At 38.8% G+C, this 23948-nt stretch overlaps 4 protein-coding genes across 8 annotated transcripts; 2 read left to right on the top strand and 2 right to left on the bottom strand.

The window, feature by feature from the left end:
* Window positions 1-427: 427 nt before the first annotated feature.
* Window positions 428-9733, top strand: LOC105054515 (uncharacterized). 5 transcript variants are annotated; one of them, XR_012135495.1, is made up of 3 exons: window positions 435-784; window positions 9332-9397; window positions 9524-9733. XR_012135495.1 is itself a non-coding variant. In XM_073246062.1 (2 exons), the coding sequence occupies exons 1-2, from the start codon at window positions 517-519 to the stop codon at window positions 8549-8551; spliced, it is 306 nt and encodes a 101-aa protein (XP_073102163.1). In that variant the 5' UTR covers window positions 428-516; the 3' UTR covers window positions 8552-8640. The 5 variants fall into 5 exon arrangements, 2 of the variants coding, with proteins under 2 accessions (XP_073102163.1, XP_010934345.1); XR_012135496.1 differs by having other exon boundaries at window positions 9540-9733; XR_003802171.2 differs by having other exon boundaries at window positions 436-784; window positions 9521-9733.
* Window positions 9734-11028: 1295 nt separating this feature from the next.
* Window positions 11029-13771, bottom strand: LOC105054516 (large ribosomal subunit protein eL42). The gene is made up of 5 exons (XM_073245377.1): window positions 13631-13771; window positions 11844-11906; window positions 11546-11725; window positions 11166-11240; window positions 11029-11088 (listed from the first exon to the last, which is right to left on the bottom strand). The coding sequence occupies exons 1-5, from the start codon at window positions 13769-13771 to the stop codon at window positions 11029-11031; spliced, it is 519 nt and encodes a 172-aa protein (XP_073101478.1).
* LOC105054517 (small ribosomal subunit protein uS11z) lies at window positions 13755-17513 on the top strand. Its single transcript, XM_010936046.3, has 6 exons — window positions 13755-13946; window positions 14964-15083; window positions 15159-15204; window positions 15455-15540; window positions 16224-16353; window positions 17271-17513. Exons 1-6 carry the CDS (start codon window positions 13770-13772, stop codon window positions 17336-17338), a joined length of 627 nt encoding a protein of 208 aa, XP_010934348.2. The 5' UTR covers window positions 13755-13769; the 3' UTR covers window positions 17339-17513.
* Window positions 17514-19833: 2320 nt separating this feature from the next.
* Window positions 19834-23215, bottom strand: LOC105054518 (uncharacterized). The gene is made up of 3 exons (XM_010936047.4): window positions 23053-23215; window positions 22648-22758; window positions 19834-20289 (listed from the first exon to the last, which is right to left on the bottom strand). The coding sequence occupies exons 1-3, from the start codon at window positions 23071-23073 to the stop codon at window positions 20176-20178; spliced, it is 246 nt and encodes an 81-aa protein (XP_010934349.1). The 5' UTR covers window positions 23074-23215; the 3' UTR covers window positions 19834-20175.
* Between the last annotated feature and the right edge of the window lie 733 nt (window positions 23216-23948).

Below are 23948 nucleotides of genomic sequence, written 5' to 3' on the forward strand. Positions count from 1 at the left end.
TTTGGATTATAAAAATTTATGAATAATCAATCGATCGATCCTTGATGGATCAAGAAGAAAAATGACTCAAAAATTCATTCGGCCGATGGAAATTAGAGCATTTTCATCTATCCGGATGATATACATTGTTACCATGTCCGTCTTGCTTGTAATCAAGGGGGCTATCCTAGAAAATATGAGAAGCATCGAAACAATTTTCAGGAGGCTTGCCCTGACGGACCATGGGTTTAATTAATTCTTCGACGTCAACGCCAAGATCCATATGCTCGTGGACCGCACGTGCGCACTCCCACCCCATCTGGCCATCCATGTAATTAATTCGATTGTCCATGGTATTTTGATCCGGCAGCATCAAATCCTACATTGCCAATCCAATCCAATCCAGTCAAAACATCGAATCATTCGAAATAAACCAACGAAATTAACCGAAATCAATGGAATTATAAGATCCGGAGCCCCGTTTCTCTACGGTTCCCTTGTACTCTCCTCTTCCCCTCTCCACCTAGAACTTAGGAGATGCATCTGTGGCCGACCCTAAAGATCCGTGACTCGTTCAAGCAGGCATACCTCTGCAAGCTGGAATGGAACCTGGACCGCATCAAGCGGAGCAAACAACGCACCTCCTCCGCCTCCGACCAACCCCTCCTCCTCGCCGACTCCAAATCCCAAGCCCAAGAGGAGGGCCCCGGTCGCTCCGCTTCCCAGCTTCTTACTAAGCTCCTCGCCTTCGCCGCCGACCTCTTCGTCATCCTCACCTGCTGCTGCTGCTGCTGCTGCCGTGCAGGTAACCCTCCTACCTCTTCTGCCGCTACATAATGTTGTAAAATATATTTATCGCTCTTTCGAATTTTCTTATGGATGTTTTTTTTTCCCCCAGATTTTAGGGTTTTATATTTTTTTTCCCTGGGGGACTTCTTGTTCTCATAATATAGTGACACAGAAAAATTCTAAGGGTTACCAATTTTGCCGGACACACATCTAGTTGGAGCCATGGGTCGCAAATTCTGTCACTTTATCAGATGGTACATGCAGATTAGGAACTTCCCTGAAAATTAGGACGATTTAATGAGTGTTTTCTTTGCTTTTTTTTTTTTTTTTTTTACCTTTTAATAAGAAGAAGAAAAAAAAAAGCACATCTTTGTGTTTTCACTTTAAGCCGTATCATGTCATCCAAATTAGTAGATAGCTTGCAATTCTAGTATTGTATTTGAAACCGTAGATTAAGATAGAATTATCACGAAATAACTAGTGATATCTGAGTATAGTATGGTGTGTATCAAAATATTTAATCCTTTGTTGTGTTTGAAACCTTTGGTCACCACTCTAATCGTAAGTTGTTCGATAGATCCGTGATTCCTTGTGTTTTGCATCCTGTATGGGAATATGCGCTATATTCTTGAAGGTTCAACAAATCAAAACAGATGATGAGAAGAGTATTAAATATTGGTACAAAAAGTTACATTAAAAAAAAAAAAAAACACGTGTCAAGTTAAGCTATGGAAAATCTCTTTGGAGGGATCACGCTAGTCCAACTTAATAAAAAGGTTTTTAACATTATGTATAGCATGCATCCTATAACAAAACTATCTCATGTGACTAACACGTCCTTTTCAAGACACTCCAGCAAAATTAGGACAGATATTTGACAGCCTCACGAAGGCGGGGGGGATTCGGAGGTTGAGATTTGAGAAAAGAAGGCCATGACACAAGAGAAGTAGAAGAGGAAATGGAATAAAAGTGTTTGTGGAGTGCATCACTTCAAGGTTAGGTTAAACTTGATCGACCTTGGTTTTGTTCAATGATAGCACGTGGTCAGTTGGGCATGCGAAGCCAGATATGGTGCCCTACCTTTTCTAGATATGTTGAGTTTACAGAATGCTACTCTTTTTTTTTTTTTTTTTAATAAAAAGTTTCATGGAATCAAACAATCAAACTTCCAAATGTGTTCAATTATTTAAGAAATAGAAAAAAAATTAATCTTATAAAATACTTCATAAGTACCAGACTAATTTATGAGTGGGTTTCCCTCCTTTAACTATATAAGAAAGTTTTAAATCGAAACTTTTAGGCCAAAAGTTTTGGATTGTTTCTCGCTCTCATTAAGAACTTGTAATAAAATAAAAAACCAGCATAGAAACATTCATGCTGGGTGAACTTCGTAGTGCCATGCTAAATGCTTTATTCTGCCTCCTCCATGCTCAACTTGCAACTGTACTTCCTCCGGACTGGTCAAATTGATGATCCATACTTGTGTACACCCTGAAGTGAACCCAAAAACAGGCAACTTGGGTCTTGCTTTTCATTTAAAAAGAGCAAAGGGAAAACTTGAACAATGCCAAGTTTTACAAACTTTCATATTTTGCAGCCATCATATATTCACCACACCATCCATTAAGGCATATGGCCCTGAGACTTCATACTGCTTTAATATTGAACCATTACCTGTGGTACATGTGCATACCAACTCAGCCAGGTACTAGGAATGTTGAGTTTGGTTTGATCAACTTGAATCAAGCTTGTGGTGGTATAACCTTTCCTATTCTCCAATGCCGACTCATTCCACGTTCTCCCTCTCTCCTCAATTAAATGAAGGCCACGTCCACTCCATAAATGCCACTGTTGGGGGTAAAATTAACCTTGCCAAAGACCTCAACTTGGAAGCTTCACGTGGAGTTTTAGTGACCGCGTCTATAAACTCCGTACTATCATCGGTTTTAACCGACCCATCTTCGACTTGCTGGAACAACAGTCGCCACCTCCAGATTGCCGCATGTCGCAGTTGATCAATTTCGATCGATCCATTGTCGATGTCTGCCAACCCACCATTGGTGTCGACCCTCTTCATTGTCCGTCAACACCCTGTCGCCGATGTAGTATTGAGTCATTGCCGATCCATTGTCGCACCTCACTGACTTATCTTCGGTCTCCAACATCTTGTAACTATTGCTGCCTACAGATCATCGTTGAACAATGGCAATGACCGACCCTTCATCGGAGTCTGAGCTATCCTTGGTCCTCAGTTTTATGAGCATCAATACCTGCCATCATCCTCTTTCTCACATGTCAAATCATATTAAATGCTGCAATTCATGAGCAAAGGACAGGATTGTCTCTCTCTATATTAACGACAAAGGTAAATACTATTCTCTAGTGGGCAATAACAGTGCTCAAGTGGATCTTTTAGTATTTCGTTGTCAACAGTGGGCAACAGTGCTCGCTCAAAATATCAGACAAGTTGTAGATCCGAATTCTTCCATGTGTTGTAATCCAAATCAAGAAGATGGATCCGTACTCCTGCTGGTCCATGGGTCATCCATGGTGCTTGCCACAGGACGTGTTGAGACAAGCGGATTTGCTATCTCCGATTCAAGATCAGCCTCCCGACTCTGCATCAACAATAGATATTGGACCAGGATCGTCAGAAGACTTATTGGCTCGACTGTAAAGGATTTATCACCCGACATGCTATCGGCATCATAGAACATGGCCGACTGCCGACTGATCATCATGGCCGACTGACCGTCATAGCCGAAGCAGGATCTTCATGGCTGACTGTCTAATAGCAGACTACCTAATCTACAATCATGATACTACAATCGTGGGTAATAACTACATATCACGATCATTAGTGGACATAAACTGTCCACTAACTCCATGATTATGGCCCGATAATCAAGGTTAACTACCCCTTAGTGCCATAAAAAATGGATCACGTGCTCGACGGTTACACCCGAGTCGTCTATAAAGGGGGGGTAAGGGAGCAAGCAATGGTAAGATATTTCGGGTTGATACTATGCCACGCTTTATATTCAACTTCCTGTTCGACTACTCCCACTAACTTAAGCATCGAAGGATCTTCATCGGACATAACTCTGATTAATGAACTTTTTATGTAGAATAGTTCTTCACCAGTGACGGGTGCAATCGGAGATTGACCGCAATAGATTAGCGCACCAGGTAGGGGGAGAAAATTCAATCATGATGGTAAAAATGAGAGTCCAGAACATCTTCATTGGCTCCATCTGGCAACCTTCCCATCAGAAAGATCTTCCTCCTTCATTGGTAGAGCCTAGTTTCTCACGTCCGGTCATCATTGCGGATGCTCAACAATTTGCTGTCTTAATACAGCAGGTAAAGATGCTGACAGTGGCAATCCATAGCTCCAGCAACAGCAAATACAACCAACAATCGATGGTGGTGCAATTTTGATGATAGTCTCATCAGCAGGATGGGCCACACCACTCAGCCCATCACTATCAACGCGTCGATTATCGCCTATTTTTCCCTACAAAGTTGCTAAGGAAAAACGACGACGTTCTTTTTTTCCCTTATCTAAGGTTTTACTTCTGAGTGCTCTCTCTGATAGAGTTTTCAGTGCATAAACAACTACGGGCAGAAGCTCCAGAAGCTAGACCGTCAAATGAAAAGCTACGAAATGACTAAGCAACGAGACTTCGAGAGGTAGAAAGCTTCTTCAAATGATGAATAAATCGTGGTCTATATTTCGGAAAGCTTCTCTGAATGATGAATCGATCATAAGCTACCATTCGGAAAGCTCCTCCAAATGACGAATCAATCGTGATCTACGATTCGAAAAACTTCTCTAAATGACGAATTGATCGATCTTGATCTACGAGTCATAAAGCTCTTCCGAACGATGAATCGATCATGATCTATGATTCAAAAAACTTCTTCAAATGACGACTATGTTCCCTTACAATGGAACAATTTATGACAACATTTCAATTCAACGAAACAATGTACGATAATGTTTCTCTACGATGGAACGATTGTTTCTCGAACATAGAATGCCGACAATCTACGGATATCTTCAGTAAGATTAGTTAGTTGGTTTTTATTCGATTGACTAAGGAATCCACATTCCCAAAAAGAAATGATGAGTCAACAGCTCATCCGACGACTATACGATTCGACGATAAATAAGCTCCGACTTAAGATAACTCGACGATAAATACGAGCTTCGGTTCAAGATAATTCGGCTATCTACAGCTATCAACAAACATGATGTTTGACCGGCAACCCATTAGCTAATCTACATACTGATCGGACTCCGATCGGATGATTCTACCTGCCGACTCCAGTCGGTCGTCTCTACATGCCGACTTCGATCGATCGACTCTACATACCGACTCGGATCAGGCGACTCTACCTGCCGACTCTGATCGATCGTCTCTACATTTCGACTTCAGTTGATCGACTCTACATGCCGACTCGAATCGGACGACTCTACATGCCGACTTCGATCGATCGACTCTACATGCCGACTGGATTGGACAACTTTATATGCCGACTTCGGTTGGTCGTCTGTACATACTGACTCATGTCGGACGACTTTATATGCCGACTTGGTTACGATCGGATGGAACAATATGCCGACTCGGCTACGGTCGGATTGAACAATATGCCGACTCGACTATGGTCGATCGAAAGAATATGCCAACTCGACTTCGGTCGGTCAGAAAATATTCAACAGTTATCTATGATGGATGATGATCACATTCAAAGAGACAACATTTAGAAAAAATTTTCTCACTACGAAGAAAATCAGCTGAAATCCGACTACAAAAAGGGTCCATTGAAATCCGACAATAATAAAGAGATTTCATTACAGTCCGACAACTACAAAGAAGGTCGAAACTTGACAATCGCAATTTGACTACTTCCTTTGCCCGAATCGAAGAAAACAGCTCGGGCTCGGAAGTGGGGGGCTATGTGGTGGTATAACCCTTCCTATTCTCCAATGTCGACTCATTCCATATTCTCCCTCTCTCCTCAATTAAATGAAGGCCACGTCCACTCCATAAATGCCACTGTTGGAGATAAAACTATCCTTGCCAAAGACCTCAACTTGGAAGCTTCATGTGGAGTTTTAGTGGCCACTTCTATGAACTCCGAACTATCATCGCTTTCAATCAACCCATCTTCGGCTTGTTGGAACAACAGTCACCGCCCCCAGATTGCCGCATATCGACAGTTGATCAATTCTGACTGATCCATTGTGGATTTCTGCCAACCCATCGTTGGTGTCAACCCTCTTCATTATCCGTCAACACCCTGTCGCCGACGTAGTATTGAGTCCTTGACGACCCATTGTTGGATCTCACCAACTCATCTTCGGTCTCCAACATCTTGTAACTGTCACTGCCCACAGATCACCACTGTACAATGGCAATAACCGACCCTTCATCGAAGTCTGAGCTATCCTCGATCCTCAGTTTTATGAGCATCAACACCTGCCATCATCCTCTTTCTCACATATCAAATCATATTAAATGCTACAATTCATGAGCAAAGGATAAGATTGTCTCTCTCTATATTAATGACAAAGGTAAATGCTACTCTCTAGTGGGCAATAACAGTGCTCAAATGGATCTTTTAGTATTCCGTTGCCCACGGCGGGCAACAGTGCTCGCTCAAAATATCAGACAAGTTGTAGATCCGGATTCTTCTACGTGCTGTAATCCAAATCAGGAAGATGGATCCGTACTCCTACTGGTCAACAGGTCATCCATGGTGCTTGCCATAGGACATGTTGGGACAAGCGGATCTGCTCCCCCCGATTCAAGATCAGCCTCCCGACTCCACATCAGCAATACATCTTGGATCAGGATCGCCAGAAGACTTACCGGCTTGACTGTAAAGGATTTATCATCCGACATGCTATTGGCATTATAGGACATGGCCGACTGCTGACTGATCATCATGGCCGATTGACCGTCATAGTCGAAGCAGCATCTTTATGGTCGACTGCCTAATGACCAACTGCCAAATCTATAATCATGATACTATAATTGTGGGTAATAACTACATACTACGATCGTTAGTGGATATAAACTACCAACTAACTCCATGATTATGATCCGATAATCAAGGTTAACTATCCCTTAGTGCCATAAAAAGCAGGATCACGTACTCGACGATCACACCCGAGTCGTCTATAAAGGGGAGGTAAGGGAACAGGCAATGGTAAGACACTTCTGGGCTGATACTCTGCCACACTTTACATTCAACTTCATGTTCGACTACTCTCCACTAAAGCATCGGAGGGTCTCCGCCGAACACAATTTCGGTCAGTGGACTTTCTTTTGCAGGTAGCTCTTCACCGGCGACAGATGGAACTGGGGATTGGCCACAACAAAGCTCAAGGTTGGCAACAAGCTCCACAATCTTCTACAAGCTTGGTTTGTTTATGTTCACATCAAGCTTGAGCTTATTCATGAGCCTAGCTGGGCTTCTTAGTTAAGCTCACCAATGTCCATTTATGTGTCAGATTTCTTAAATCACTTTTTTTTTACTACATATAAATGACGGTAAATTCTTTGCCTTATCCCACTGAATCAAGCTATCTGTGAACCCTTTTTGCAGGTGCCCTTTTTTTTTTTTGGGGTTAGGTTCCATTAAGGTTCATGTAACTATGAGTGTGATACTTATCTCAGTTAAGCATGAAGAGATGCATCAACCTTTCCCTTATAAAGTTTGGTTTGGTTGGGCATTTCAAAGTTGCAGGGGTGCTCAATTTAAGTGGAAATTGACATTCAAGTAGATGAGACCTATTTTAGCTTGTCATACTGCTTGTCGAGCCCATCATTTTGACACCTAGAACACTGAAAATGGATGCAATATGAGGAAGCAATAGCTTGTGAAAGTTCCAGTGTGCCATCAAGGGCTGGATGTCTCATGTCCTACTTCTGAATCTGATTCAAACTTGTGCAAAGTGGTCCAAGTAACCCACAACAGTCAAACTGATCCACCTAGATCATTTGAAGGTATCCAAAAAATCTATGTTACGGTTGAAATATGTGTTTTAACTCATTTAAGATGTCCCAATTTGACAGTATGGATGAAATTAATATCTTGCTGTGCATGTCTGGCATCATAGCCCTTCCTGTGCAGTCTGTTGCGACCATTTTGTGCATAAGAAAACTTGAAGAAAATTTGATTATAAGATTTTAAACATTTCAGATGTGAATCATGACTGACATTGTCTTTTCTAACTTAAGATGGCCCATCTTTTATTTTGCATTGGTAGGATATGAGCTTCTATCTTATTGAATCATAGAATGAATTCTGCTTTACTCATTTAGGATCATTAATTTCATTCCATGCTTGTAGTGAAGTTCTCTAGCAGTCAGTTTATGATCGTTCTTCAAGCTATTTGAATAGTTACTTCTATCTTTTTAAATTTCAATGAAGTATTTAAAATCTAAATGATTTTATCACAATGTTTTTTTGGTTGTCCTTAAATGCCAATACCAGCATGTGATGATCGGGAAGAGAACTGAACTTTGAATCAAGAAGAACCTTTCAATGATAGAAACTTGTATGACACCACAGAAGTTGAAGAGTACATTGACTCCTGTGAAGTTGCTTTTATCTTAATTGTTGAAGATCAATACTAATTGTAGATAAATAGCATGTTTAGTCTTTAATATATGTTGAGCTTGATCTATGCAGCCAGAATGTGTGACATAATTATCTTTATTTTATTACAGCAAAGGGAATTGAAGAAGGGATTGTGGATCTGTGTTAAAATCAGTTTCTTGTTCTCTTATTTTCTAAGATATGTTGATGCTTCTGGTTTGCTTAGATATTTGTTAATCATGTAGTAAGTTGATGATATCTGGCTGCCTTGGAATTAATATTTTCATGTATGCTATTCATGAAGTTGCAAAATAGAACTGATTTCAGCATGTTATAATATGAGATAGAACAGCTGATCTCTAACAGTAATCACAAGAGAAGTGTTCTGTGATGGGCTTATATGATTTAAGCTTTCCATGCTAATGGATCGGTATTAGTAAAACATGTAGGTGTTGCAAACATAGGCAAGTATTTGAGGACAAGAGTAGCGATCACATTCATGTTATGAGATTACTAACATATTATAGAATACCTGACTTGCGGAGAATGATTTTGTCTATTAAATAATTTTTCACAAAACCAACTAGCTTTACCCCCATCCAAAAGAATTATGCTTCAATTTAACAGTGGATTGTGTAGTTTATAAGTGATACTTCATATAACCTTCATTGATTTTTCATCCTTAGGCAAAGTCATTCTGAATATATCATCAAATTTCAGAGTGAATTCATGTCATGTACCAACCAGTGATCTCTGGTACTAACTTTAGATCGTCAGGATACACAGTTACAAGTCTTCAACCACGAGGATCTCTGTTGTTCATTTTACACTGTGCTAATATTGATAACAAGGCATCCTCTTCCACAAATGTTTTTGAGTTACAGAAGATGAATATTACACTGAATCGCAAATAGGACATTTAACTAAGGCAGATATGTCACTCTTTCAGCTTGAATTCAGAACTGTAGCTGCATGAAGCGGTGAGTTGAATGCGAGTATGGCAGCTGATATAACAGTAAGGACCTCCTTCCTAGATTCACTTAGAAACATGTGTCAAAATACACTTTTTTTTTTTTTTCTTGGATATCTTTTTCAGAATGTTTATCAGAAGATTACCGCATTATATTGTCTGATTCAGAAGTTTGTCATCTGGAAAGTTTGGATATAGCAGGTCAGATTGGCAGATTGTCTTGAGTAACCGCTGTAATATAGCTCGACAAAGCTGCAGTACTGGTGACATTTGTTACATTAGATGTTGCTAAGAAGTGTGAGCAGACAACAAATATTTCTTCATACGGAAGGTTTATAAAATGAACAAATGTTGAAATGTATCGATCTTTATTCTTGTGTACCTACGTTTTGCTATATATGCTGTCTTGTTAATTTGCAAGCTGGTTTGTGCCGCAAGCTAGTAAAAAATGTCACATGTTGTAATTGGTTAGCCCAAGGCCTGTCTTTGTTCGGCGTTCAATGGATGCCATAGCTACCATAGGCAGGAGGGATGTGGCTTATATCACTTTGTTTCCTCTTTTTTTTTTTTTTTGGTGGCCTGTCTTGGTTTTCTGCACCTTTGTTTTCCCTTTTTCTTCCATCTGTCTTCAACTTGCCTGTCACCTATTTCCTTCCCTTCTATTATCCCTTAAAAGAGATGGGAAGATGTTCTTTAAGTTTAAGATCCAGGATCATAGCTTCTGGCTTTATTTTGCAAAAGTCGTTGCTCAAGAAGAATACCCAAGAGCAGAGCAGATCTATTTCATGAACATAATACGAAAGAGAGAACTGTAAATGTTTATTTCGAAATGTTCGCGAGGGTTCATGCTGTAATCTACAGCAAAGTCGCCAAATGCCACGACGGTACCAAACTTTGTGGTATCAGCAACCCCCGCCCAATTCAGGTTATTTCCTCTGCAGAAGCCTGTTTGATAGCAAGCAGGCAGAAATGCTGGATCGTGGTTGCACGCCAATGGTTGTTGCGCATGTAGCAGCGAATGCCTTCTACAGTCCTGAGCTTCTTCCGCCACCGCGACCGACCGACCGACCTTTGATTGTTCCTAGTTTAAACCAGAGGTCGGGGTGTAGCATTTGAACTGGCTCTATCCCAATGATTGGTTGTCTTTATGCCAACTACCGCACGGCCCCGAGCCTAAAAGGCACGGTGGTTTAATAGCAGAATATCTGCCATTTCTCCTCAAACGACTTCCAGTACCCGGAAACAGTCAGAGCGAGGATGTCTAAACAATTAACTGATTTTGTAATGTTTGGCCTAATCAATTGACACCTAGGCAGCCGGCATGATTAACAAATGTCCAAAGTTTAAGCTGGATCACTGTAAAAATAGCATCCTCTAACATCAAGTACTAGTTTTACCATAGTACCTGAATCGGGAGAGGATCCACGATGACCACCAGGAAAAACACTGAAAAATCCATAGCAAAACAAAGGGATGATTTAAAGGGTTTAGATCAGCATTGAACTGGTTTTAGCACACTACCTGAATCATTATAGGCTAGAACATGACAACCAAGTAAACTTAAGAAACACCAAAAAGTCCTTAACAAAAATATAGTGCCGATTTAATGGGTTTAGATCAGCATTTCCCTAGAACACACAGATAACCAAGTGACGCCCCGAAACGATAGAAGCCCACTAGAAGAGAGACGTTCCCTTGCCCTTCTTATCTCCACCAATTTCAAAATGCTTGCATCTCTGCAGGACAAACCCCCAGAATAAGAAACAGCACAAAGGCCACAGATCAAAAGGAAAACGAAAATTATGGAAAAGACCTTTATAGGGTGCTGTGAATAATGCTTGCAACTCTGGCACTGCAGCTTCAACACAATTTTCTTGGTTGTTTTTGCCTGAAACGGAAAATTCACCATGAATAAATAAAAATTCTTGATTGGGTCCATGAGTAGGGAAAATAAATAAAAAGACACATAATGCGTGGTATCTAAAACTACAAACATAAGTCAAAATGCATGGTTCAAGAATGTTTGAGATCGCTAATCAGTGCCTATATCAACAATGCAAACCATGAATTGCTCACTATATCAGATAAAATGAAATGGAATAGGATGGCAGCCAGGTACTCCATTCCTGATAGCAGGGGCCGATACCCAAAGAAATTGCAGAATTAGCAAAATTTATACACAATATGGGATACCTTCTTGTGGAAAACAGGCTTTGTCTGACCACCATAACCTGACTGTTTGCGGTCGTAACGACGCTTTCCTTGAGCAGACAGACTATCCTTGCCTTTTTTATACTGGGTAACCTTGTGAAGAGTATGCTTACGGCATGCCTTATTCTTGCAATAAGTCTTCTTTGTTTTTGGAACGTTCACCTGGAAGGCAAGGTTCGTGTCATCTTTTTTTCGACAGCAGAAGAGACATTGTTTTCAATTCTATTTGAAAATACCAATACCAAACTCCAAACAACCCAAAAATCATGTGCATCATTACTTTGGCACATTCAGGAAGGGCTAAAAATTTTCCCCACCCAGATAAATGGCGTCCTCTGAAAGTCTAAATCCAATAAAAAAAAAAAACGAATTTTCCCCACCCAGATAAATGGTGTCCTCCGAAAGTCTAAATCCAATCAAAAAAAAAAAAAAGAACTTTAGAATCAAACATATTTAGCACCATATTAAAAGTAGAGTTACAACACAACAATGTATTAATTAATTGAATGAGACAACAAATTAGTGCCATATAAATGATGACATTGAACTAAGGACAAGCATGGCACACGAATAATATATAATTCAGCATTAAGAGCTCCTGGCAAAGCTTCTTTTTAAGCAAACACAAATCCACCTAAAGACTACTGCCCTCCATATACAGCTTCTGCACAGAAATTTAGTTATCATCTAGCAGAAACAAGTTTTCTCCTTTGTTTCCTTTTCAGGAAAGAAACATCAGCAAGATTGGTTGCTCATGATAAATTCTTCTGATTCTTTAGTATTTCATTGTTCTCCTACTTCAGCTTCGACAGTCTTAGCAAATAAAATTTAGTTACAAATTATACCTATACTGACTTGCATTCAGAGTCTAACTGTCATTTGAATGTGTTGCAAAGAAAAATATGATACAAAAGAAAAAAACAAGTACTAAGTTAACTCAATGTATCTAGGCACTTCATATCAATTTCATTGAAGATGATGCAAAGCAGCTCTTTTGACTGGACGCTTAACTTAGAAGGCACAGGACAGATCAATATAAGCAACAATTTTCTCAATAATGAATTGCAATCAAATTTTATATTACAAAACTGCCAGATTGATGTGGAGAGAGGCACAGTATACTTGACCATCACCACATGAGGTCAAGCATACAATTAATCATATCAAAGTTATCTCCAAAATCAAGCATCATCGGCATAGACTAAGCTTCATCATTTAACAAATTATTGTTATGACTTATGACTGCTTGATTCTCGAAACACAACGATGCATATGGCTATGTATCTCTAGGCATTCATACATAATAAGAGAAGAGTGAGAGGCATAACAAACTTAAACATTCATGCCAAAGGAAGTGCACAACCAGCATTTAAAAAAAATAAAAGAAATATGTAATTGCTTAACATACAACGAAAACACTCGTTCATATTTCTCTTAATGTTACGGCAATTAGCTGCTTGAATAGTCTTTCTTGATCTCCCAAATGACTCGAGCACATTCATAACAAACTATCAGTAATAATTAAAAAAAATGGTTAGCCTAAAAAAAAAAAAAAAGAAAACTCATGTACTTGAGGTCATGCCCCTTCGCAATGTTCAGTGGAACCAACTAAGTGATAAAACTACAAATCTGAATGCTGGACTACGTTCAGATAGTTGTGCTGCCCCTGCCGCTCGATCTCTATGATAATATTTTACCACCTTGTACACATCACCGAATGTAATAATAAATTTCAAAAGCCCAGGCCTCATTCCATGATGTCACTCGAAGAAGGATCATGTAAGCTAAGAGTTCAAGGGGGAAGAAAGGAAAGAAAAATAATTCGGAGCGTTCCATCCTGGGCCCAGTCTTTCATGAAATCCCTCATAAGGGAGGTGTCCACAACCGAAACCAGAGATCGAACATAAAAGTTCCAAGCGGCTGGTAGACCCTGGAATACAAGCAAGTTCGACCACAAAGAAAGAGATTCCACTGGGAAAACAAAGATCCTTCATTCTCATGAGTTAAGAGCTCGATCGAACACTCAGAAACCAAGAGCAAGAAAAAGAGAAATGGGAAGACCATTACCATCGTTGCAACCCGCCCGACGCTTCTCTCCCCGCCCCTCCCCTCCGAGTCGTTGCGAGCAGCCAATGCGCCAGAAGTGGCGGCCGCCTTATTATTAGGGTTTTGAGAGGAAGCACGTGCGGTGCACGTGATGTGAAACATGGATCTGAGAAAGGGTATCACCGTCCATCCGCTAGCGATCGAACGGTCACATCGATCACTCCTCCTGTCCATATTTCCAAACCTAACCTTAAGAAGTGCGCGCCTCCTTATCCGGCAACATTTCTTCAGCGAGCCGGCCGGGAAGGGCAGAAGCATCGACTCTGCGACCACCATGGTAATCATCTTCAGCACGCAAAATTGTTTGTTTCGTATTTCTTTCTCTCTCTATCTTTAAATGTCCGAGCGAATACTAAAATGAGATATTTGGAGTTTTATATATATATATGTATGTCTTTTTTTTTTTTTTTTTTTTTTGTGGTGTTCTGTTTCCCCATGGAATCTGGTATTATCATCTAGTTTTGGGAATCAAATCGTCGCAGATCTGAAAGTGCTTCTCGGCAAGCTGATTCATAAAGATCATCTGCTCTAGAAAAACCGCAAATTACAAAATCGAATCCTACTTTCTTCAGCAGACAGCGTTTAAAACCCTATCAAAAGAAAACAAACCATCAAACCGTTCATAAGAATTGGACGAGGAAAAAAAAAAAAAAAACCATTTTGGCTGTATACCTCTACAGGAGGTGAGTGAGGATCGCTACAATTTTATTTACAAATTGAGATGCTTTTTTTTTAAAAAAACAAGAAAAAAATCTACGGGAACATCTCTTGCACTCGAATACTGAATTTTGTAACAATAATATAATCTAGTGATGGAACATCATAACATTATGATCCGTCTGTCTCCTGATGGATTCAATCATAAGGAAAAATTACGATCATATGGGTGTTAAAAACACCAATTTTCCTCTGGATTCCTTATGTCCCCACATACGCTATTTCTGTGGAATATGGAAATTAGCTAGGTCAAACAACCTATACTTGCTGCCATGCCATGATAGCGTTTGTTGACACTTGTCTGATATCAATAGCATCTATTCATATTATGAATAGATTGTAGATATCGATATTGAATTTTGATCTTGCTTTGCTTGCACGTGCATGCGTTTTCTTTTTTTTTTTTCCCTTCTTGTCTGATATGGCAAACAAAATTAAGGACGATGTTGTTTTGGTTCTCAGAAATCTTAGAAGGTTGTTTATTTGATGTTGAGCCGATTGTCCTTGAAAAGTTTGATTTTTCTTGTATACGTTATGCTATCGCATTTTGACTATTTTGGGACATGCCTTGACACAGTCGAGAAGAAAGACCAGGGAGCCCAAAGAGGAGAATGTGACACTGGGACCTACCGTACGAGAGGGGGAGCATGTTTTTGGTGTTGCCCATATTTTTGCTTCTTTTAATGATACTTTCATAGTAAGTATTGTGTGTCTCTCTTTCAAACTATAAGTTCTCAGCTTCTCCCACGCTAAGTTTATTTTGTGATTGCAGCATGTCACTGATTTATCCGGAAGAGAAACAATGGTCCGCATTACTGGTATGAAATAATGTTGTATAATAAGTCATTTAATTAATCGATTAATTATATTAGATTATGACATGCAGCACATTTCATCATGGAATTGTGCATTAGATAAGTGGGAGTTGTATTCTCATAGTTGACTTCCTCTAAAAAGGGTTTCTGTTTGCATTCTGATACTAGGATTTCATATTGTAGAGTTGTACTGTAACAGTCATTGTTGAGGAGAATTTAAAAGGTTTTTGAATCTAACTATTCAATCATGCAGGTGGTATGAAGGTCAAAGCTGATCGTGATGAATCATCTCCATATGCAGCTATGCTTGCTGCACAAGATGTTGCACAGCGATGCAAGGTCTGCACACTGAGCTTCATTTTATTTGTCAAAGATACTGAACAAGCAATAAGCAGAAATATTAATATGTAATATTGTGTCCGAAAAATAATTTTTAAAGTTTTCTAGAATTATCTGATCAGTCCTCTCAGTTATTATTCATAGGTATGGGTCGTACGTGGTCTTCAATTTGCTTGTTTTGTCAGTAAAGAGATCCATGTCTTAGACATTTTTTTAAAAAGGCTGAGTCCATGTCTTGGACATTGACTAAATGAATCTGGGAGAATCCGGGTCTAGATATGACTTAACCAATGTAACCAAATTTATTTTGATCAAGCCGATATCCTACTTCTGGACTAAACGGCTTATCTTGGATTTAATTTGATTACATGGATCCTGACCTGGTTCGCAAACTAGTTTAAAATTTGTCTTTGGAGCCAATCTATCTTAGATTTTTTTAGTTTTTACTCAGTTAAACATGGGTTTATGTTTCTTGGAGACACAATTCATTCACATCTTTAACAATGGAATTGGTGTTTACTACTAAAGTAATTTAACTAGGATAAATGCCTGACAGTCAGCATGTGAGTAAAACCCACAGATGTTCATTTTAGTGGAAGCCTTGGAGATGTCTCGTGTTGTATTTTTCAATATTAGTTTTCTTAATTATGTTAATCATTATATTTTACTCTGAATCATTTTAGGAGCTTGGTATAACTGCTCTACATATAAAACTCCGTGCAACTGGTGGAAACAAGACCAAGACACCTGGCCCTGGTGCTCAATCTGCACTTAGAGCTCTTGCTCGATCTGGAATGAAAATTGGTCGTATTGGTAACCTTCTGTTCCCTTTGAAGTGCTTCATTGTGTTATGTTAAACTTTAGCAAATAATTTTTTGTCATTTGTAGACGCCAAACCTTCAGTTTTTGGCTAGCTCGACATTTCCCTGAGGAACATTTTTACCATCTTCCAAGCGAATCTATGTCTACTAGTATAAAAAAACACTTCCCAATTGTATGAGCAATGACTTAAGCAATATTAGATTTTTCATTTTTAAATTGCTAAATATGTCTGATTTGGGATGTGTGTGTTAATTAGTGCCAAAATGTTTGGGATATAGGAGCGAACATATGTTTTAATGCTAGAAATGACTGAGGTTCTCTCTTTGGACCCTGTTTAATTTTCATGTGTCTATCATGTGTTTTTATGACAAATTGTTATTATTTCTGGAATGCGACATGCATCGTCTTGGTCTGGTTTCTGATCTCACTCCCAAATCTGCTGTTAAAACTAAGATGCCAACCTCCTCACTCAGAAAGTGTATTGGCCCTCAATTTTAGAGTGGCAGTCACCCAGCAAATCGTAGGTCCCGATGGTCAAGTCTTCGTCCAGCCAAAAGAGATGAGATTTTGTTTCATGCTGAAATAGGTCATGTCATTTATAACAAATGAACAGTGACTTGCCTGCTTCAAAACTGTGTTGTGTTGCCATTAATTTTGATTATAGAAAACTTATCATCCATAATGTAAGGCGGATGTTTTGTCTTCGAAAAGAAACATGCGTTCCAGGATTATTGTTAAGAAACCATGATTCCTTTTCCTTTTTCCCAACAAATTATGGTTAGTATATCTGATAAATCTCTACACAATTATGCTGGTTTGATTATTTTTTATTTTTAGAGTTAAAAGCATAAATCTTGTTAAAGATCAAATTTACATCTAACATTGCATTATTTGTGGATGTTTGGCAGAGGATGTGACACCAATCCCGACTGATAGCACCCGCAGAAAGGGTGGAAGAAGAGGGAGGAGGCTGTAGTCATCTCGTATGGTTCTTTTTGCGACAGCCATTTAGTTTTCGGTAGTAGATTTGTAATTTGATGACAGCTGTTGTTTGCCATCCAAAGGCTTGGATAACATCGGAAACTTTATTATTGTTTTTCTAACCTTATCCTTTGTTATGGTAATGGAGAAAATTGGTGTGTTCCATCTAAGTGCATGGAGTTGGTGCAATGTTGTTTTGGGGTGATGTGCTTTTGCTTTTATCAGGGATCTTATACGAGGGGACAAATAATCAATGATTTCCGCTTATTGCTTGCTATACGAGGGTACAAATAATCAATGATTTCTGCTTATTGCCTGCTGTGCGACTATCAAGCTTTGTGCTGCTGTGGCATTCTTTGCTTTTACCATTTGCGATAATTTGGGAGCGGAAGTTTTACCACATACGTGCATGTTCGTTTCATTGGATTGACTTGCTGGTTTCGATGGAATGTAGCACTAAAGTTGTCGTCGGTCAAGTTTTTGGGGAGTTTTTGACAAGTAGTCCGTAGCTGGGCTGATCCATCTTTTACCAGAGATGCAGATAAAGGATAACAATACCGTGCAGAGGTTTAGAGGCAAAGTCTTGGCCTAGGAAAATGGTTCCACGAAGGCCAGGGACTAGAGGGAATGCTTGCTGCGTTCTTGACTGTGGACTGCAGCAATCCCCATGGGAAGCTCCATGTGAATTAAGACTAGGAACAGGAGGAGATCCCCATGGGAAGCTCCATGTGAATTAAGACCAGGAACAGGAGGAGATGCTTGTTAAACTCCCAACGGTGAAGCTCCAGTCTGTGGATCCCGGCGTCACGAAACTTGTGATTTGTTTTCAATCGCACCCGTAGAGAGGTCGGTCAACTGGCGGATTAGGCCGCAAACAGGGGGACGTTCATGGGTGAGAAACACAGAGAAACTGCATTACGGGCAAAAAGTTGTAAAGCCCGGGATTGTTACAATTAAGTTAGCTTGCTAGAGAATGCAACTAAGAAGCCAATAGAATCTTTGGATGACGACCGTCCACTGCTTTACGGTATTCTACCATTTTTCACCTATCAGGTGCTCACTTTTATCAGATGAGATCGATGGATTGAGGTTGATATGCTACCTGTATTTGTTGTTGTTGTTGTTGTTTCATATTTAGTTTCCCTAATTATTTTGAGGAGTTGCAGCAATTACCGGTGCTTCTAATTTCCATGGTTTTGCCAATTTTAACTCTCTTGAGATTGGATGAGATGGTATCACACCACAAATTCGATAATTCTGTGATAAGAGTGCACATCTTCAAGTAATCTGAACCGAGTGACCGTGCTTCGTCGTCTGCAAGTTTGCGGGTGAGAGATCCTCGTGGGTAGCCGGTCCCAAGCTTAACTTGTCCCAAGCAAAGCCGAGCAACGCCCAAAGACACCCATGCCTTCTTAGTTGAGATAATCAATTGATATTAACTATAAAGCATGTTCAAATATGCATAGTACTATAATGAACCAAATGTCCTCCAAGTTCTCAAAGGTCCCCGGCAATATGGTATATTGATGTCTTTACACTCCGTGGGGTCTTATACCGAGCATGGATTTCTACTTGATTGTGTTTAGTTACAATATTGTTTTGTTTAAAGCATTTGTTAGTTCAACCATGCATAATTGAATAAAGACACCAATTAAAGATCTGGAAGGATCATTACATGTTCATATCTTACCAAGGCAGATTTTTTTTTTTCTTTTCATTTTTTTCCCCCTTTGCCCCGAACCCTAAACCATTTGCAATTAAGGGTTTAAGGTTTGCTAATCAAGGATTAGGATTGCCTTTCGACGTTCAGGGTTTTGATTTAGGGTTTCAAGTTTTAGAATAGGCTTTAGGGTTTGAAAAGTAGGGTTCAGGGTTTAGGTCCCTTAGGGTTTGAAATCTAGGGCTTAGGATTTTGGTTTCGGGGTTAGGGTGTTATATTTTGGGTTTCTAGTTCAGGATTTAGCGTTTTGAAGCGAGAGTTTAGGGTTTGCATTTCAGGGTTTAGGGTTAGTATTCCCTAGAAAATTTTATTTTTGTAACAAGAAATTCATTGTCTTTTATTTATGCTTAGTAGTGTAAAAAGGCGTGCATCCGAATTTATGGATGTGGCTAGAAAGATTCATGAGTTTTCCATCACTCCCTATTCTGTCAAAATTTGAAGCAGAAAATGAAAATATTGATTAAAATAGAGACTGGCAGATTTTTGTAACTAGTTTGTATTAAAAATTCTATCGCATTGGAAAAGAGAAATATTGCAAGAAGTACGAGTGCAGAAGGATTAGAAAAAGAAAAAGAAAATTAGATGTGAACTGCAATAAATGAACTTGGAAGAGAACAAATGCAAAGGTCTTGACTTTGGACATGAACCCATGGTGAAGTAAAATCCTCTAAAATTGATAACTTTGTTCAAGTTGAGGTGAATGGAAAGATAAAAGCTGCAGGGAACCAGGACAAGTGCAAAATTTAATATAGCCTGAACAGTCACTGGAATTAGTAAGAAAACATTTTTGATATTCCAAAAGCAACCATTTGAACAGTGCCTTCTCAGTTCAACAAAAGCGAACCATTGCAACACCATGTTTTTAAGTATGAAATTTTGTCAGTCTAGCTAAATGAAAAAGGCTCCGTAAACAGGCCTAAACACTGGCATGATGTGAAAATCCAACTGAAAAGTAGCTGATAAAACGAATCAGCCATAATGGATGAAAACTCACCCAAATGAGTCTAGTTTAATGTTAGCATAGATATATATTGTAGAATCGTCGAAGCATAGAAATGACATACAGACAGATGTTTTGCATCATCAATTTGCGAAGCACACGTATGAGTCTGCTACCACCGGCGTGAGCTAAGATATGCAACCACTGGCCCCAAAGTCTCATCCACAGCTTTGTTCCACAAGTGTGCTAAATCTGAAGATTTCTTCCGAAATATGCGTTCTTGAAGCTGCAAGACATTAGATTCCATTTTATTATCATAATATTATAAAATCTAAACACGAAGGTATGCCTAGGTGAGTGAGACCTCTCATCAAGAACATTACGAGACTATAGATTCTGGTAAATGCTAAATATTCATTCAAAGAACACCCCCATAAGCTCCACTTAAAGGAAATTATAGTAATTGATTTGTTAATATATATATATATATATATATATTATATATATATATATATATATATATCTGTGTGTGTGTGTGTTTATTTCAAATATGAATCTAATTTAAACCCTACCTTGTTCATATCCAACGGTTTGCAAAATGGCCATCCAATTAATCATATGCCAATTCAGTGATTGACCTTAAAATTATGTAGCCCTACTGTGCTTACAACCATATCACTGCCATTCGCAAGAGCACGCATATCACATCAGCTAGAATCTACCCATGATATGCATCCACATGGGATGCCTTCATCAGTACACCACAAACCAACTCCTAACAACTACTAATAATTAATCAAACAGCATAGATAACATTTTTTTCCTTAGAAATGACAGCATAGAAAACTTGTAAAAGTCATTTTTTAAGAGCAAAGCTATGTAGATATGCATCAGTACTTGTCTTGCAACTTGCTCCTGCTAATAATTAAACCTTTATCTGCTACATTCCTCCAAACCATTTTTTTTCTTCAATCACATACTTTGTATGAGTCCTCAGTGTTTGCTTTGGATCTACTATGGATCGCATTTCCACTTTGTTTGAATCACTCTCTTAACAATCCAAAATCTATGGTGGGATCCAGACTGCACCCAATTAAACATACATGTTGGCAATTTAAAATCTATAAGCTTGTTTCCAGACAATTTTAGAAAATCATAGTGTGGATAACAATTAGTTAATTATCATTTTAAGGGCATAAACTTGTTTCCAGATGTTTGCTTGTCCAGTTAAGATGCGCAAGTATTTATTTAAAAGTTAGGGATGGATTAAGCATCATGGATAATACATTGGATGTTGCAGATAACAATTTCATTGAACCTCTAGGGTGCTATCTCCTCCTAAGAAGATCTTCGCTTTGTGATGGTTGATAAGGCCACGATGAAGGCAAATGATAAACTTTGCAAACATTATGGATGATGGCCTTGGTGTCAAGCGGCTTCTCAGGAATGACATCTTATTTGAGACCAAAATGGAATGATCAGTGGTAGCAAATATCAAATCCAAGGAGGAAATCCCTACAATCAAAAGCCCGTTACTAATTTGATAATAATTTTGTCCCCAATCCATGCAAAATATTTTACAGAGCCTATGGTTGAGGCCTCAAACTTTTGGAGTGATGGACAGGAGCTTGAGGGCCTAGGATGAACCAAACACTAATTAGATGAGCATCAGAAGAGTTAGGTCTTGCTGATAACAGTTTTCACCAGGGAATCATATCATAAATGCCTATAGTGTGCTGATTGCTCCAATTATTGATGCACCGTGTTCATTTTATTAACTTGTTCCCCATGTATTATGTGTTTTATTGCAAATAGGGGGGCACAATGCATTGAGATTTGCGTGCAAATACATAAGAATGACTTTAATGTTCACAAGGCATAGCCAACTTAGTTGTGCCCTGTAGTCATTTTGAATCATGGGACATCCAGGTAGATGAGCCACTCAGGTTCTTCGTTACCTACAATATCATAAATGCCAGAAAATAGAGTTTCAAGTATGTTCAAGAATCATTACCTGTTCATCATATGATCATCAAATGAAGTTTTTGCCCCCAAAAAAATAAAGCAAATGGCTTGCTTTGATCCGTTATGTCAGGTATTCCAAATTACTTGAATGGAAACCTACATTCTGCTGTGATAAATTGAAGATTTAAAAGCAGGATATTGCTACTTTGGATGTGAGCACTATTTTGACAACAAAACTGGAGATGATTTAACTCTCATTCATGTAAGGACCCCTAGGAAGCATCAGTGCACGACTGGTCCGGTTAGGGTTTGTTGTGCATGGTAGAATAAGCCACTGGCGTGTTCCCAACCTCAAACGAATCAACAAAATCAGCAAAAATCTCCAGACTAAGGTATTTACGCTCTCTCCATTCAATACCCTGGACTACTTATCAAAAAATTTATGAAGAGATAATAATGGTCATACACCATGTCACTTCAAAAATTTGAGTTCCTTCATTCGCTCTCAAGATAAGAGTTGAGGGGAAGAAAATATTTCATACTTGGAAATAGCATCCAGACAAAATTCAAAAAAAAAAAAAAAAAACACGAAATGAAGATATGGAGGAAGGAATTAGATAACTGAAGTCATGAGAGAAATTAAGGAGAACCAAATCAAATCAAACGAAGTCAAACCTACCTCATATCGAACGGATGCATTATCAGAAAGGGATCTGTATATGCTCCTGCGCTGCTCGAAAACGAAGGCTCCCACGAAAACACTCCCCAAGGCGGCGCCAAGAAGACGCTCCTAAAATCAACATCAGCGCAGTCGAAAAAATCATAGAAAATTACAAGGAATATTGCAGCGGAATCACTTCCTTTAGTAATTGAGTTCGGCGCTCCAATTAGACGGCTATATTTATCAAATTATAGAAGAAAGTTTGATTCCAAACATCAAATCAACAACTGATACTTGGCTTCTTCTTTTTTTTTTTTTTTCCGACTTGAGGAGAAAAAAGGGACGGATATTTTCATCACCAAGAAAGAAAGAAAGGGGAAAACAAAATAAATAAAAAAAGAATACCACGTAGATGGCACGAACCTGAGCAAGGATGCTAATCATCGCCGCTGATTTTTTTTTTTTTTTTCCTGTTCTTTTTAATCGAGAGAAGAAGAAGATTTATTTCCGTTCCCTCCTCGTATGCTGGGTCGGGTCGCCAAGGGGTCCCTGGTCGGTGACGCTTTTGAGACGGAAACCACGGCACTGCCGCTCCCGAATCCAGATCAAGGCCAGAGGTGCAAGCGGGACGGGTCGAATCGGGCCCCATTCAATTCGGTTTCTTGACCGGACCATGATGCTAAATACAGATCCAACTTAATAGAAGATTTGATTGGATTGGATATGATATATCATTAAAATTTTTGATCCAATAAATTATTTAAATCAAATTGAATTCATAGATAATTTAATTTTAATTTAAAAAATTTAGATCTAGATTAAATCTAGATCAAATCTGGATCAAATATATCTAACTATATTTTAAGTATTATATAACTAATTACTATTAACTATACAAAATAGATAATAAATAATATTATTTAAAAAAAATTAAGATATAAAAATAATTTTTAACTTATTTTTATATTAAAAATATTGCTCATACAAATCTCGAATTTGAGGCTCAACTGAGTTTGGATCAATGGTCATAGAGTAGCAGATCTAAATTGATTCAGAAATCAAATAGGTCGGATCCAGTTGGCTCAGATCCAAATTCGATAAAAACTCAAATTCAATTTGAAAAATAAAATAGATTCAAATATATCAGATCGAGTCTAAATAGATTGGACTGAGAGGACTAGATCAGATCAACCTGATTCATTTGCAGCCTTAAGCAGGATATTTGGACCATGCTTGGTAAGACTAGCTAGTTAATCGAATGGAAGAGTATATACATATATCAGGAAAAGATGCAATCTCCTCTCCTAACAAACAAACAT

The sequence above is a fragment of the Elaeis guineensis genome, chromosome 11 (assembly GCF_000442705.2).
Source record: "Elaeis guineensis isolate ETL-2024a chromosome 11, EG11, whole genome shotgun sequence".
Classification (NCBI taxonomy): domain Eukaryota; kingdom Viridiplantae; phylum Streptophyta; class Magnoliopsida; order Arecales; family Arecaceae; genus Elaeis; species Elaeis guineensis.